This window comes from Crotalus tigris, unplaced genomic scaffold, assembly GCF_016545835.1.
Source record: "Crotalus tigris isolate CLP2741 ecotype Arizona unplaced genomic scaffold, ASM1654583v1 scf7180000024433.1590703, whole genome shotgun sequence".
Lineage (NCBI taxonomy): Eukaryota > Metazoa > Chordata > Lepidosauria > Squamata > Viperidae > Crotalus > Crotalus tigris.
The window spans coordinates 1,326,483-1,342,090 of record NW_024100600.1 but is presented as its reverse complement, the minus strand read 5'-3'; the positions used below and the strand labels follow the sequence as shown (position 1 = coordinate 1,342,090).

General features: G+C 47.9%; 2 protein-coding genes across 25 annotated transcripts in view; one reads left to right on the top strand and one right to left on the bottom strand.

Annotated features, from left to right (window-relative positions):
* The first annotated feature begins 21 nt into the window (after window positions 1-21).
* Window positions 22-6,060, top strand: NQO1 (NAD(P)H quinone dehydrogenase 1). 4 transcript variants are annotated; one of them, XR_005555139.1, is made up of 8 exons: window positions 22-154; window positions 1,458-2,539; window positions 2,731-2,898; window positions 2,980-3,110; window positions 3,360-3,473; window positions 4,765-4,866; window positions 5,301-5,758; window positions 5,917-6,060. XR_005555139.1 is itself a non-coding variant. In XM_039330935.1 (7 exons), exons 2-7 carry the CDS (start codon window positions 2,533-2,535, stop codon window positions 5,622-5,624), a joined length of 843 nt encoding a protein of 280 aa, XP_039186869.1. In that variant the 5' UTR covers window positions 22-154; window positions 1,458-2,532; the 3' UTR covers window positions 5,625-6,060. The 4 variants fall into 4 exon arrangements, 3 of the variants coding, with proteins under 3 accessions (XP_039186869.1, XP_039186868.1, XP_039186870.1); XM_039330935.1 differs by having other exon boundaries at window positions 2,734-2,898; window positions 5,301-6,060; XM_039330934.1 differs by having other exon boundaries at window positions 5,301-6,060.
* Window positions 6,061-7,015: 955 nt separating this feature from the next.
* Window positions 7,016-15,608, bottom strand: part of NFAT5 (nuclear factor of activated T cells 5) — a 53,910-nt gene continuing 45,317 nt past the window's right edge. For 17 of the 21 annotated variants that reach the window (XM_039330909.1, XM_039330907.1, XM_039330913.1 and 14 more), the window contains 2 exons: window positions 15,169-15,412; window positions 7,016-12,992 (listed from right to left, as the gene is read on the bottom strand). In XM_039330909.1, the coding sequence (XP_039186843.1) occupies window positions 15,177-15,412 (236 nt within the window). In that variant the 3' untranslated portion in view covers window positions 7,016-12,992; window positions 15,169-15,176. The remainder of the gene's footprint in view (window positions 12,993-15,168; window positions 15,413-15,608) is intronic. The other 4 variants (XM_039330910.1, XM_039330908.1, XM_039330914.1 and 1 more) reach the window with 1 other exon arrangement.

The window sequence follows — 15,608 nt, the reverse complement described above, 5'->3', positions numbered from 1 at the left end:
CAGGGACCCTTCTCTGGTTTCTCCTGTGGTTAGACAGCCCAAGCAGCAGAGAGGTCCATCATTCGTCTTCCTTTTTTTCATCAACAACCCAGAATGGATTTGGATAGCTGGAGATGGGCCAGTTTTGTGTTACTTTTCTCCCAAGATGCTCAAGGTACGCTCCGAGATGTTTCAGTGTAGCTGTTCAAGACTAAAGTGCAATTCTTCTGTCAAATGTGCATCTTGGCTTTCCTAACATTAGCAGATGCTAGAAACCTCCCTTGGGGTTCTGGCTTTAAAGGTACATATGATGAAACAATCCTTCTGGGAGACTCAGCAAATTTGTTTGTCCTACATTGTTTGATTTTGTCCCTTGAGAGATCACTTGCAGACTGAAGAAAAGAATTAAGCTTTCTTCTTCTTCCAGCAGAGTTTCCTGTGAAAAAGAATCTTTTGCAAACTTGCTGTATTTCAGCAGCTACAGGTAGTTAAATGCACAGAATCTGGAAAAGGCAGTGTGCTTTTCAGAACATGCTAATGCCCAGTTGCCTGGGTTGGTGTGCTGGCCTTTGAACTCTGCAACCATTTCAGCCTAAAAAACAAAGCTCTTCCCGTAGCTTTTCTTCTGACTGGGGTCTTGTGTGAGCTCAGGCCACAGAGTCCCACCAGAGTTGGGTGCAAAACTGGTAAGGCTTCGCAGGGGCCACTCCAGCTTCCTGGGCATCTGAAAAGGACACACCCTCACCAGACAAGTCCAGCTGGATTTTCTGCCTGGCTCTCTTCCCTCCTCTTGACCTTTGTCCTGCAATGAGGAAGGAAAGTGACCTTGAGGGAAATAGGCCAGAAATGTTTGGAAGGCAAATGCCTCCCTGGTTTTCTGGACTGTAAGGAGGACAGGACGGAAAGCCTGATCAGACTGGCAAGAGTCTCTTACAGCCCCTCTCAATAAAGTGTAGTTCTAGTCTTCGCCTGGCCTACCTAGTGGGACTGAGCAGTGGCTTTTGTAGTACAATTTGGACTTGAATATTTGAACTGGATGATTACCACCTCTAACCAATTTAGCTGATGTGGGTGGTTATGTTATGATTTTCACCTCTGAAGGAGAAACTGCAGATGTGTAACAATAGTCCTTGACTTCTGGCTGTAATTGAGCCTGGAGGTTATGGTCATAAGTTGTAACTGTCATAAAGCGGGTCATCACAAAACAGGACCCTTTTGTACGACCTGTTTTGTGGTGATTAAGCAAATGTAGTTGTTAAGCAAACCTATTTATTACAGACCCTTTTTTTTGCTGGAAACCAGAAGTATTTCTGGCAAAAAAGTAAATTGTGACTGCAAGGTCATAAATGCGGGCCAGCTGCTGAATGCTAAAAGTGCCTTGTGTAGTGTGTGTGTGAGAGAGGGGGGGGAGGGAGGGAGGGAGAGAGAGAGAGAGAGAGAGATCAAAACTTTGAACCTGGGCCATTGGTCTCTTGCAGGTATAAGCCTGAAAGCTTGGAAGAAGAAACTTTTGGCCCAGGTGACTGACTCAGATTGGACCCTTTGGAGTGGGGGGGGGAGGTGTTTCTATCTTCACTTTGAACTAAGCCTGGCTGGGCTGTTATAGGCTTCGGTGTGCAGGTTGCTCTGGCCTGTGTTTGATTCCAAGTTGCAGGGCCAAAAGCCGCCGGCATCCCCTTTGCCTCTCAGCTGATGGGAAGGGCTTTTGCTGCACACAGATGCCTGTGGCACTCTTTACCTTCCCACCTATATGGAAATCTGGCAGCAGAAATCTGTTGTCACTGAAGCTGCTCCTGCGTCCTGCATAACCTGGTGGGATGTTTCAGTGGGTTGAGGGCAGTGGGTGCCAGTGGGTGAGGCACCCAGAACAGGACCATCTTTTAGCTGGCAGGAAGCCACCTGTTTATGGTGAACAAAGGCCATCTGGGGCCCAAGTTCTCCTGTTGTGGATACCAGCATGGTTGCCACCAGGGCCCGCAATCCAGGGGTCCCGGGGGAGGCGGTGCCTCCTTGTTTTAGTATGCCGGGAGCGGTTCCTTCCAGGTTCTTCTATCCCAGCTGCCCCCCTTTGAAGGAGGCAGAGTTGATGGGAGCCAGCCATCCAGGCGAGTGGCAGCCGCATTCGAGCTGCCGGTCCCGGGGCTAATCAGCCACTTCTGTCCTCTGGGACAAGCGTCCTAAGGACGGGAGAGGGGCACCCTTAGCGGGGAAAGGGCGGCCGAAGGGCAGAGGGTCTGCTAACGCGCCCTTTCCGGAGACCTCCGAGACGCCGCCCGCACCCACTGACTCGCCGCGGCCGGCCTGAGAGCGGAGAGCCGAGGCTGGGGAGGGGCCGCCCAGCTTCCGACGGCAGGCGGAGCGAGGCGCGGGAGGGAGCGCCGCCTCCAAAGGCCGGCGGTCGCGGACGAGGCGGAGTCTGCCGGGCCAGTTTTGGAGCGAGCGCCCGCTGGACCCCGACGCGCTGCAGCTCTCCGCCACCGGCCGCTGCTAAAGGCGCTTCCGCGCTCGCTCGCTCGTTCTCTAGTCCTGCCGCCGCGGTGCCCCGTGGTGTCCATGGCTGGTAAGTCTCCCTCGCGGCGGGCCCCGTCGCCCAGCCACCGCCCCTCCGGAACTCCGCGCTCAGGCAGCGCCGGGGCGGGGAGCGGGCGGGCTGCGGTTCTGCCCGGGGCGCCGCTCCTCTGGCTGCTGGCGGGTGGGGGGGAGGGGTGCGAGCGAGCCGGCGCCTTCCTCCTCCTCCTCCTCCTCTTCCGGCAGCGAGACGGGCGCTGATCGTGCTGGCCCACCAGGAACCGGCCTCCTTCAACCACGCCATGCAGCGGGCGGCCGTCGAGGCGCTGGAGGGCGCCGGCTGGATCGTCGCCGTCTCCGACCTCTACGCGGAGCGCTTCGACCCGGTCCTGTCGCGCGCGGACTTCGCCGGTACTAACGCCCCGTCCCGCCTCCCCGCCCTGCCTGGCGCGCTCCCCGCCGCCGCCTAACTTGCTGCTCGCCCCGCCGCAGGTGACCCCGACGACCCGCGCAGCCTCAACTACGCGAAGGAGGCCGGGCTGGCCTGGAAGGAAGGACGCCTTCGAGGCGACATTCTGAGCGAGATGGAGAAGCTGGCAGCCGCCGACCTCGTCCTTTTCCAGGTGGGCTTTTCGCGCCGCGCCGCGCCGCGCCGGCCGCCCAGCCCCGATCCCTTTTCCGCGCGGCCGGCGCATCTGGCGGCCGATCGGCGCCGTCCGGGCTTAGCCGGGGCGCCGCAGAAGCCCCTGGGCCGAGCGCTTCGCTCCCGCGCCCCCCGAGCCGCCTTCGTTGGGCCTGGGAGCGGGTCAGAACCCGGCCAGCCCCGCCCGGCCCTGCTTGCCTAACGCCGCCCGGCCCTGCTTGCCTTCCAGTTTCCTCTCCATTGGTTTGGCCTCCCAGCCATTCTGAAAGGCTGGTTCGATCGGGTCCTCGTCCAGGGCTTTGCCTACTCCTACGGCGCTATGTACGACCAGGGGCCCTTCCAGGTAGGCGGCTGCGGGCAGGGGGAGGGAAGCGCCGCCTCGGGCTGCTTGCAGGGAGCTGGCCCTCCTTGGCTGGGCAGGGTACCAGGAAGGAGCTGCACTCCCAGCCCTAGACGGAAAGAAGGGGGGCGGCAGGCGGGCATCTGCCACACACACCCAACTGGTATCTTGCTGCTGCCGTTTTCTGGCCACTCCAAAAGGCCCACCGTCCTGTCCCTGAGCCTCAGTGGGCCTGTCACTAGGGGCTGGCGGGAACATGGCAGACCAGACCAGTCCGGCAGCTGTGGTGGCAACAGGACCCTGCTGGTCCCTCTCCCTCCAGGGCACAGGTCGGCAACCTGCGGCTCCGGAGCCGCATGCGGCTCTTTGGGCCTTCCCCTGTGGCTCCCAGCCTCCTCTGCCTTTGCAGAGAGAGACAGAGACAGAGAGAGGCAATTGCGCTTCCCTGCTTCTCTCTCTCTCTCTCTCTCTCTCTCTCTCTCTGTGTGTGTGTGTGTGTGTGTAAAAGAGAGTGCACTCACAGTGTTCTCCGAGGAGCTGAAAAGCTTACAGGGCGGAGCTCCTCCCTTTGCTGCGTCTCTGCAGGAAGCAGGAAGCAGGAAGGGCAGGAGAGAGCTAGCTAGCCCAGCTAGGCTGACTCAGGAATTCTGGGAGTTGAAGTCCATGAGTCCATGAGTCATAAAAGAGACAAGGTTGGTTACCCCTGAGATTGTTGGACAACAGCTTGAAGCTTGCCAGGTGAGCAGCAGATAGGAGGGGGGGGGAGAAAGAGAGAGAGAGAAAGAGAGAGAGGGAGGGAGAGAGAGAGAGAGGAAAGAGAGAGAGAGAAAGAAAGAGAGTGGGGGAAGAGGAGTGGCAGACCAAAGGCAGATAGAGAGGGAGGGAGGGAGAGAGACAGAGAGAGAGACCCTTTTGACATCTAAAATGAAGATAACACTGCATATATCCTTTTTTTACCTGTGTGTGTATGTAATTTTATTCTCTTAAAGCATTCTCTTGGTGATCATTGTTTTAATAGTATGGATATTCCCAAGAGTGATATTTTTACTTTTATTTTTAGTGTGTGTGTGTGTGTACACACACACACACACACACACACCTATAATAAAGGTAAAAAAGGATATATGCAGTGTTATCTTCATTTTAGATATCAAAAGGGTTTTGCGGCTCCCGGTGTTTTGTTTTTGGTGGGAAACGGGTCCAAGTGGCTCTTTGAGTGTTTTGGGTTGCCTACCCATGCTCCAGGGGAAGCGGGGCTGACCGCCGTGCCTGACTGTGCTTTGCCGGCCTACAGAAAAAGAAGGCCGTGCTGTCCTTCACCACTGGCGGGATGGGTTCCATGTACACCCCAGCAGGCATCAATGGAGACATTAACATCCTGCTCTGGCCAATACAGGTGAGGAAAGAAGACAACAGCTCACTTCCTGGGGACGGATAGCCTCTTGTTGAAATACAGGCCTCTTGAGTTTCCAAAGGGAAGAAAAGTTTGTGTGCATAAGGCGGAATGTAGTCCAAAGTCTCAGGAGGGAGGGGCTCTTTCCCAAAAGCAAAGAGAATTACTGGTATGCAGGAATAGGGTAAAGGTGGACACACACCACACACACACACACAGCATTTTACAGGTGATTATCTACTAGTTATGCAGGCAGTTGATTTAGTCTGTGGCAACATTTCTGTCTATAGTCAAACAACAATAAAGGAACTACTCTGAAGTAACTGCTCTTGGTTCTGTGGACCTGGCAACATGTTCAGGGTATGGGTGATTCCTCCAAGACAAAATGCTAAGATGGTGCATTTGCTTTATGGCACTTATGGTTCTCACCCATGCAGAATGGCACCCTTCATTTCTGCGGCTTCCAAGTCTTGGCTCCCCAGATTGCTTTCAGTATTGGCCAGCATACTCCGGAGAATGTCCGCTCCCAAATTCTGGAGGATTGGAAGAAGCGACTGAGAGCCATCTGGGAAGAGGAGCCTCTCAGCTTTGCCCCAAACAGCCTTTTTGAGTTGAATTTTGCTAAAGGCTTTGTGCTAAAGAAAGATGTCCAGGAAGAGCGGGAAAAGGAAAAATACGGGCTGACTGTTGGCCAGCACCTGGGGAAGCCATTCCCACCAGACAACCAGATCAAGGCCCAGGAGAAGTATTTGCCCCATTGAGAAGCTGTGTAGGATTGCAGTGGCCATGAGCCCACCTCACCCTTCTTCTAGAAATTAGCAGGTGCAGGGAAAGGGGCCTCTCAACTGGGCCTTCCTGAGTGACTGCTCAGCCAAGGCAGTGTTGGGTCATTCAGGTAGGTTTTCCAACCAGCTCTGTTCTCTTGGTGGTGTAATTGTGGGGTTCGATTGCCTTCAGAGGTTGCCTGCCGATGGAAATTAGAGAAGTCTGCTAGCACTGCTTCAGCATTCATGTTGCCTAAAACCTGGAAATCTTTTCTCTTTGCATATTTAGGATGCCGTCAATGTCAATGCCTGCTTTTTAAGATCCAAGTCTAGCTGCTGAGACTAATCTGTCACATACTAGGTATGAAGTGATAATTGCCCATCCTTTTCTGTCTGTAAATGTTCTTAATGAAATAAAAGCCCTGAATATGTACCTTGCCAATGTTCTGTGATTAATTTGCTAGACTGTGTGGAAGGATGTTATGCATTCCACAATAACTAAGCAGCTTACCTCTAGGCAAGTCAAGGTAAGTTGATTCTCTTTTATATACACTCTTTAATGAGGTCTGTAGTTGTAGGTTGCTTTAGAAATGGCCATTGGCCTTGCAGAAGAGACATGCACAACCAAAAAAGCAGAGAAAAGCAGTCCCTTTAGTTGTGTGAGACACAGATTGATTGACTCAAGTTTCAGAATGCAGAATTAATAGAGGACATTAATGCAGAGGTGAGACTAGCTTTTTGTATGGCCTTCGATCACAACTAAAACCTCAGTGTCCAAACTTGGGGCATTCCCATTTCTATTTAAACACATTATGGGTTATCAGGAACATTTTTCAGTCTGCACTCCATAAAGCAGAACAAAGAGTTCCATCTCTGTTTCCACCTGCCAGGCAATCACAGGCCATGTTCAGAAGATCATCAAGCGTAAAGACTATTCCCACATAAAGGTTTCCCTCCCCCACCCCACTTTGCCAAGATCTGCACTTCTCCCAATGCTGTTCCCAAAGTAAGCATCCTCAGACAACCCCAAAGCTTTTTGAGGAATGGAATAGGAATAATAGGATAGGATAGGACAGGACAATAGAATCACAGAGTTGGAAGGGATCTTGTAGGTCATCCAGTCCAACTCCCCACCCAAGCAGGAGTCCCTATACCATTTCTGACAGATGGCAATCCAGGAATACCAAGTATGCAGCCCAAAGTGGCCATCAGCTGGAGCAACTGAATGCAACAGAAAAAATGAGGCTCTGGAATGAGTTCACGTGGTGAGCCTCTTCCTGCAGTCTCAGTGTTCTTCAGCTTCTGAGCCTGAGAGGAAGACACTTCGCAAAACTCAGAGAATTAATGCTATTAAACGGAAGATGTTGGAAAGAACAGCACGCCAGTTATACATTATGAAATGAAAATTTTCAAAGTTTTATTCTGGACTGCAGCTGTGTACAGAAATATAGTTGCAAGTATACAAATGTCCCAATAGAAGCAAAATATCTCTTTAATATTCAACAAGTTATCACAGAAGAGCTAAAAAAACAAATGCAAACGAAGTACCCCACCCCAGCCCCTTCAATAGAATAAATTGAAAATTGGTTATCAGTGCTCTGAGAAACCCACCGACACAAGCCAGGGATACACAAATGCACAATGGGCCCAATCAGGCTACATTCACATTGCAGGATCTGGAAGGGACTGCTCAATGGCTGCTTGATTTCTGTCCCGCCCAAAGCGAAGCAGGAACACAGGAAATAAGAGGAAGGAAGGGGGGGGGGCACTGGCAGAACGCAGCCTCTGTTTCCCATGATCCACGCAGCTTCCCTTGTAAGGTGACCAACACTTGGGAAGCTGGAACTGAGAGATGCAGGGAGAACATCTCTGGCATTCACAAAGCTTCTAGCTCCAAAGACACTCCATTTCCACAGAGTGGCCTGACAGAACTGATTCTGAACAGCTGGAACAGCCCAAGCCAGTTGCTGTATTTATGGTAGAGAGGAAGGGAGGATCAGCCTGCTTATTGCTTCAGGACATGCAGAAGTGTAGCTGAAAAGAATTTAGTGCTTTGGGAAACCGCCTGCTTACTATGACTAAATCAGGAGCTGCTTGCAATGATTGGAGGCCACTCCCACCTCATGAGTGACTATTGGTTTTCAAACTGAGAAAGAAATAAAGTTTATCTCTGTGTGTGTGTGTTTGAGTCAGTCTTGACTCCTGGCACCTGCTTGGACAAGTCCCTGCAGTTTTCTTAGCAAGATTTCATTCATGGTTTGTCTCTGCCTTCTTGTCAGGATGGAAGGAGAGTGACCAGCCCAAAGTCATCTGGCTAGCTTTGTGACTATGGTGGAACTAGAATTCAAAATCTCCAGGTTTCTAGCCTGAAGTCTTAAACACCAGAGTTTAAGACAGTTTTCTAGTGAGATATTACTATGTCTAATATGAATTGCATGTTATTTCAAGGTAATTATGTTAAGGTATGGAATGAAATTAAGGAAGATTTACTAAGAAAGGAGAAGTTGCAACTTTCACGGCTTGGAAGAATTTCTGTGAGAACAATAAATACATTAACTAGAATAATGTTTTTATTTCAAACAATCCTGATTTAGAAAAATGCTTCTTTTAAATCAGTGGTTCTCAACCTTTCTAATGCCACGACCCCATAATACAGTTCCCCATGTTGTGGTGACCCCCAACCACTTATACATCACCGGGTGCCAGGGGCGTGGCCAAAGAAAAGGGGGAAAAAATTCCGGACAGCCTTGTTTGGCGACCCCGTGAAATGATCATTTGACCCCAAATGGGGTCCTGACCCACAGGTTGAGAACCACTGTTTTAAATAGTGGCAAATAATTTTATCTAGATTTGTATGGCATAGCAAGAAATCAAGGGTTAAATACAAAATTCTGTAGGTTGCAAAAGATAGGAAGCATTAGGATTGCTCGATTTTAAATTGTACTTTATAGTCTATTATTTAATTTGGATGAAAGGATGGGTCTTGCTGAGGAAAAAAAAGAATGCTTGAAACGGAGGGTCATGATCTGAGGTTTGTTTGCTGTAGGTTCTTACTGTAGCGTAACAATGTGGATTTTAATTATGTGAAAAATAATGTATTGAGAATATGGAATAAATACGAACACTGGTTGGGCCTGAAGATACCTTTATTGACCTTAGCAAAGAAGCATTCTACAGAACACAAGCAGCCAATATGAAGAAATAGCTAACATGAGACCTATTCATACAGGAGGATGGAGAAATTAAGATGAACAGAGCAACTGAACTCACAGGGATATAGCTTTCAATGGTTTATATACATAGAGTTAAAAAAAGGTTTAATGTGGATAAAAAGACAAATGGAACTGAAAAATATAAATTGGAATTTGAAACTGAATTGTACAGAAATGAATATATAATAGGAAAAATGTATAAACTTTTGTTAAGATTTGAAATGAAAGATGAACAAGTTTGAAGATAGCATGACAAAATGGTCTATTAATTTTGGATATAATATAGAGATTGATATTGGGATAAAATCTGGGTAATTGGTGTTAAATTTACATTATGTTATAAATGTAAGAGAATTTTTTTTATAAAATGATGTATTATTGGTATATGACACCAGAAAAGTTATCAAAAATATAAAGGTATTTCAAAGTAGTGTTAGAAATTTATAAACATGAGGAGATATTTTATCATGCACGATGGACTTGTGAAAAAGCCAATACACTTTGGATACAAATTCACACAATGATGCAAAGAATCTTTAAAGATTAATATTTCAAAGCAACTAGAACTTTCTTTATTCAGTCTTATGGAAAATGAATTAGGAAAAACTCACGGCAGACTGATCTTATATGTGGTAATTGCAGCAAGATTATCATATGCACAATTATGCAATGGAAGATTAATGAAATCCCCACAGTGGAAGAATGGATTGTGCAAATGTCAGAATTTGCAGAAATGGCAAAACTTGTCCTACACACTATTTAGTCATTAAAAAAAACCTTTTTGAACGATTGGAAACCTTATGGACTTTTGCTGAAAAAAGAAATGAAATTATGGTTTATGGGTTTTAAGATTAAGCCAGGCTTGGACTAAATAAGAGTTTGAGGGTTTATACATTTTATTATATATCTAGGGAGGGATTATTAAATAAAGTATCTGTTGAAAAGAAAATTGGAAGTCTTTAAATTTTTTTCATTTCCTGCATTTTCTTTTTTCTTTCAATTTGCCTTTTATTCTACAAGTAGTCCTCAACTTTCCATTGCTAAGAATGACAATTGTTAAGTGAATCATGCTCAATTTTACAACCTTTTCTGCTATGGTCGTTAAGCCAATCACTAAAGAATGAATCACAAACTTGTTACCTGAATCTGGCTTTCCCCACTGACTTTGCTTGTCGGATGATGGCTGGGAAGATCTCAAAGGGGATCACTTGACCCCGGGACACTCACTGTCAGACCTACCTGCCAGTTGCAAGCACTGGAATTTTGATCATGTGACCATGGGAATACTGTGACAACTGTGTGAGGATCTGTTGTAGATCAATTTTTTCAGCGCTCTTGTAACTTTGGTCATTAAATGAAAGGATGTAAGTCAAGGACTACCTGTATGGCAAAATTCTTACTATAAACTTTAAAAGGGCAATGTACTGTATTTTAAAAGACCACACTTTCTTTTGAACTTTAATCTTCTTTCTGGGTCTTGTAACCACAAAGACCTACTTAATTGTACAAATGAGTTCCATAATCCCTCCTTCAGCGAGGGAGTTTGACGTAAAAGACAGGGACTATCTCCCCCCACAACAAAAGACTGATCCTTCTTCCTGGTGGACTTTCTCATTCTTCAGTGTCCCTTACATTTCTTGCCCTGAAAACAGTGAGGTGGGGAATGAAGCCTTTGTGCAGAAACACAGCAAGTTCCAGCAACCAGGCTGGGTTGCTGAAGCAGCTAAATGCAGAGCTTGCCAAGGGAAACTGAGTCTCTTGTGGCCTTTGCAGGCTCTGCTTCCTCCGTTCCCTTTGCCCATAGAAAGCAGGAGCAAAGATGCAGGACCAGCCTCTGCCAGCTACTGAGCAGCCCCTTTGCTCCAAAAAGATACATTTGGTAACCAAATCACATATTCAAAATGTTGCACATTTAAATATTGACCTAAACTGGACCAAGGAAAAGTAAAAACCAGCCAACAAAGTATCAATTTCACCATTTTGCACAAGCAGCAGATGCTGATGTTACGGGATGTGGCCAGGAGAACCTGGGGATCTGGGCAAAATCTTGGTTCAATGAAGGATTGGTCCCAGGTGTCTTGGCATTGGCCCCAAGCAGCTCACCAGACTGCCCCTGCTCATTCCCCCGGCACCCTTCAGAGAGGACAGGGGAACCTCTTGACAAGGAGCTGACCTCAGACTGTGACACATCCCCCCCCCCCAAAAAAAGCAAACTGACTTGGGGCCTTTCTGCACTCTCCTCACTGCCTCCCCATAATTCCCTCAGCATGTGTGTACCTCTCTTTCTCAGCATCAGAATTAGGTTCAAGGTATCTATAGGATTTACAAAAGAGGGAAAGCAGAGGGTATTAGTGTTATAAATTAAAAAGCCTGCAAAAACATTAGACATTAACAGAGAATAAAAGCAGAATCAAATCCCAGCTCTTAAGAAGTCACCCTAAAGGGCTTCCCCGCCAAATCCCCCCGCAGCAGGAGATCCGTCCTTCAGGCATGAAGCTGCCTTCACGGCCAGCCAGCACTGACAGAATGGCCAGACAAAGGAACACCTGTAACAAAAATTACAGAAATACTCCATGAAGATTTAACAAATCCCGTCCTCTTTCTCCCATTACCAGATGCCATGTGGTGGGAGAAGAGACTATAAACTCACACGTTTGCCACAAAAATCTGTGGCAAGAAGAATATATGCGTGTGAACATATATAATGTTTTTATATATGCCAATGTACTCATCTAGTACAAATAGCAAAATAGTTTATCATTTACTAAATACAAAATAGAGCTTTCCAAAAAATGAAACACACATTAGATATAAACCATCCAAAACTTGAACGACTGAAAACTGTATTCAAAATTAAATGACCCCGAGTAGATCTCTTTCTGAAAAGTTCCCTTCATATCGGCAAAAGAGTCTGTACTACTGAAAATGTAACCCAAACCTCTTGGGACAAAACACACGGACCACTAACAGAAGAGACAGACTGGCACAGCATGAGGAAGAAGCCCCACACAGGGGCGCACGAGGGAGACAAGCGACATTCTTCTCAACACAGAAGACAAACAGCCAGGACGTCCCTGGAACAGCCCCCGAGGTCAGCAAGAGCTGCACAGGAACCTTCTGGAGTGGCAGAGACCCCACGCAGCGGTGGATGTGCAAGAGACCTGTGCAGGAGGTGAGCCCCAGGAGAGCCTGCTAGAATGACATAGTCTGGACCGCACTAGCTTTTTACCAAAGGCCTTTGGCAGGACCAAGGCTGCTCCTCCGCCTTGGAGTTCAAAGTGGAGCTTAGAGAAGGTCCCAGGTTCCCACCATGGAGCCTCCATCTCCCAGCAATGGCAAAAGTGTCAAAAGCAGAATATTTAAATAGGGTGGGAAACCCTAGGGTGAGAAGCTTTAAGAAGAGTCAGACATCGTTTTGATCAAAGCAGGTTCCAAAAAGAGCCCGTTCCTTAGACCAGCAACTGGTTTCTTCTGAGAAGGGAGAACAGCCATCTGCGCCCAACTCTCAGCAAGCCCCAATCGGAGGCTGCCTCCCCTGCAAGGCCCCTTTGGGGCCCCTCAAACCACCGCAGGAGCCCCTCCCCCACCCCAGAGGCTCCTTCATTACTCTGATCGGAGCAGCTGCTGCTGCAGAGCCCAATCCACTACCTGACATGTGCAGCATCAAGCCATGACCCTGGGTGGGATTCACAGCATACACAGAAGACTTGTGCTATACTACTCAAGCCACATTTTTCAATGGAAACCATTCCCATACTTAGCCACAAATCATGGGAAGCCATCAAATGACTGAGGACACAGGAAATGCACCCAAGGAATCGTGAAAACCAGAAAAAGACGGGAGAGGGAGATGGAGCCCAATGTCCTTGCCCTGTGCTGACACATGATAGCCATGCTCTGCATCCCTCACAGAACTTGGGATGGAGATAACAGTCCAGCCCATGCCTGAATAATACAAAACCTGGCTCCCCCCCCCCAACACACACACACACACACTTCAGCAGCACTTCCAGAGTGATGTTCTTCCAAAGCAAGGATGAAGATGTTGCTTTAGGCCCTCTTTCAACAGAGAAGAGTTAACGCTACTTTGCTAAACTCCAGAATCCCTAGAGCTAAAGGAGTCTTGCAAGTCAGTCTGTCCAGTGCAGGATTTCTGAATGAAAGAAAGAAAACAAAAAGACATTTATAAATAACACAAAGACTAACCCTTCCTCACTTGCATTCAGCAGCCTTCAACAACTGGGTTTTCTCCATGAAAAGATACTCAGCGAAAGGCTGCCATCAGTTTAAAAGTGGGTACAACCCAGCAATCTTAGGGGTTCATGTTAAATCCCCTATGATGGCAGCCACAGAAGCTGAAGCTTATGAGAAGGAAAACAGATTAGAGTCATGATCCTCCCGGCTCTTCAGGCTGCTAAGCAGGCTAGATTTATTTGTTTGTAAAATTTATTAGCCACCCATCTTACCACAAGGCAAATCTGAGTGGCTTACAATATTAAAAGATAAAACTATACAAAACCATATAAATACAATACTATAGCAAAATCCAGATAATCAACCTAGCTATGTGATGAGGAGGAAGGGAGATAGGACGAGAAGGGGATGGGAGCTGTTGTTAATCTATCCACTACCCCTAAGATTGAAGCCCCCCCTTTGGAACGCCAAGCCAGCTGGCAGAGCCAGGTCTTTAGGTCAGGAGGGTTGTCACTCCAGGGGGCCAGATGTTCCAAAGGGCAGGCACAACGGCAGAGAAGGCTCTTCTCCTGGACCCCAATAGCCAGAATACCCTGGCCGATGGGCCCAAAGCATGCCTCCTCTGCCGGCACAGGTGGGGTGGGCCAATCCCAGTGGGATGAGACGGTTCTTCCGGTAGCCTACATTCAAGCAGCAATCACTGCTTCTCTGAAGGAGCTCATGCTGTGGCTTTGAAAGAGGCAGCAGTGCACTCTTCCTGAAGAAGTATTTTGGCATGGTTTCCAATCTTCATTTTGGGGGGAACGGCGGTAGAGAAGGGGGAGGGGGAAAATGGAATCAATGACAGAAGAGGATGCAGTTTATCTGGGTCCCCTTCACTTTGGATTGGGGCCCAATTCAAAGATGGAACAGGCAATGGCAACCCCAACAGATTCTCTCTTCCTGGCGCCCACTAGGAAGCACCTCAAGGAAGAAGGTTGCTAGAAGTTTGTCCAGGGCCTTCCTTAAACAGTTTTAAATAATATGTTTTACCCTAAAGAGTATTAAAGATGCTTTTCTGAAATCTGCAGCTTTTGTTTCTTGAGTTCATTGTATGGGGCTTGCAAGCGCCTCATTCTGATTGAGGGCGACCATTATAGCTAGGTGTATTTCTGGCTGCATTTGGGGGTTCTGTTTTTTTTTCTATTATTCAAGGAACGCCCAGACTTAATTAGCCAGAGCTGATGTAGCTAATAAATAATGCTAAATAAAGGACAAGTGTCTAGCCCAGTGGTTCTCCACCTGTGGGTCGGGACCCCATTTGGGGTCGAACGACCATTTCACGGGGGTTGCCAAACAACGCAGTCCGCCATTTTTCCCCCCCTTTTCCTTAGCTGTGCTACTCCCTTTTATTCTATTGGCTCTTGAATAGAGTCTAATTCTATTGGCTTTCAAAAGCCAATAGGAATTGTTCAGGCTGTCTCTGCCCTGCTGAGCCCGCCAAAAGTCCCATTCTGCAAACGGTGCTGCAAGTTGTCTGCAGCGAAGGCAAGCTGTCTGGAAGTTTCCACCCCTCCCTGCTGAGCAACTACTAAAAATGTAAGTAAAAGAGGGCCAGGGGTGGGAGGCCGGTGGGCACAGGGAGGGTTGCTGGCGCACGTGGGGCCCGGCGGGTGCCTTACCTCCCTTGGGCTGGGCCAGCTGGTGGCCCAGCTGGTTGTTGGCCTGCGCCATCTCTGCCGCTTGCCAGCTACGCCTCGGCCGGCGCTCCGGGGCAGGGAAAATCCTCAACTTACGACTGGTTGGGTAGTCCTCGACTTACGACCGGTTGGGGGTCGCGGCATTAAAAAGGTTGAGAACCATTGGTCTAGCAATAATGACTAAGATGATGTATTATGGTCAACACACTCCATCCATGCTCTTTTCTTAGCAAAATCATTCAGTGGTAACCAGCACCTTTGGATATAAAGCTGCCTTTCTCTCCAAAAAACAAGTGACTGATTCAAGAATTAGGCCTGTGATCAATCGGCTCACAAGGTGAGCACTAATCCCGTCTCCTTTCCAGGCAAATAACAGTACAGAGAATGCTTCATGCTCTCCAATTTCATTAATTAAATGAAAAACTTCTGCAGCTCAAGAAAAAGGTCCTAACTTACCTCACTTGCTAGAAGGATCCAGCCATGGCATTGTTCCCCTGATTTTGTAAGGATACAAGCAAGTCATCAATCTTCTTCATATTCTGATTGGTGGTCATTGCAGAAGAAATCTGAGGACTCTCTGACATTTGCTGGGACAGGAGAGCCGTGACGGATGGCTGTGCCTCATTCTGTGCTTGCCTGAGGGTCATCATCTGCTCTGACATGGAACTTGGTCCAGATGTTAAGAGCTGACCACAACCTGCTGAAGAAACAAGGTTCCAACAACACATCCAGATCAAGGCTGATGACCAATATGGTCTTGCAAATATTGCTCAGAGCCAAGTGTAAACTTGCTGAGCAGGGAGAACTAAGCAGGATCATGAATCTGAATGCCAATTTCAACCCAAGTAGCGACAATGCCCATAAGGCCTCACAGCACCCTGATTTGAGTTAATTCT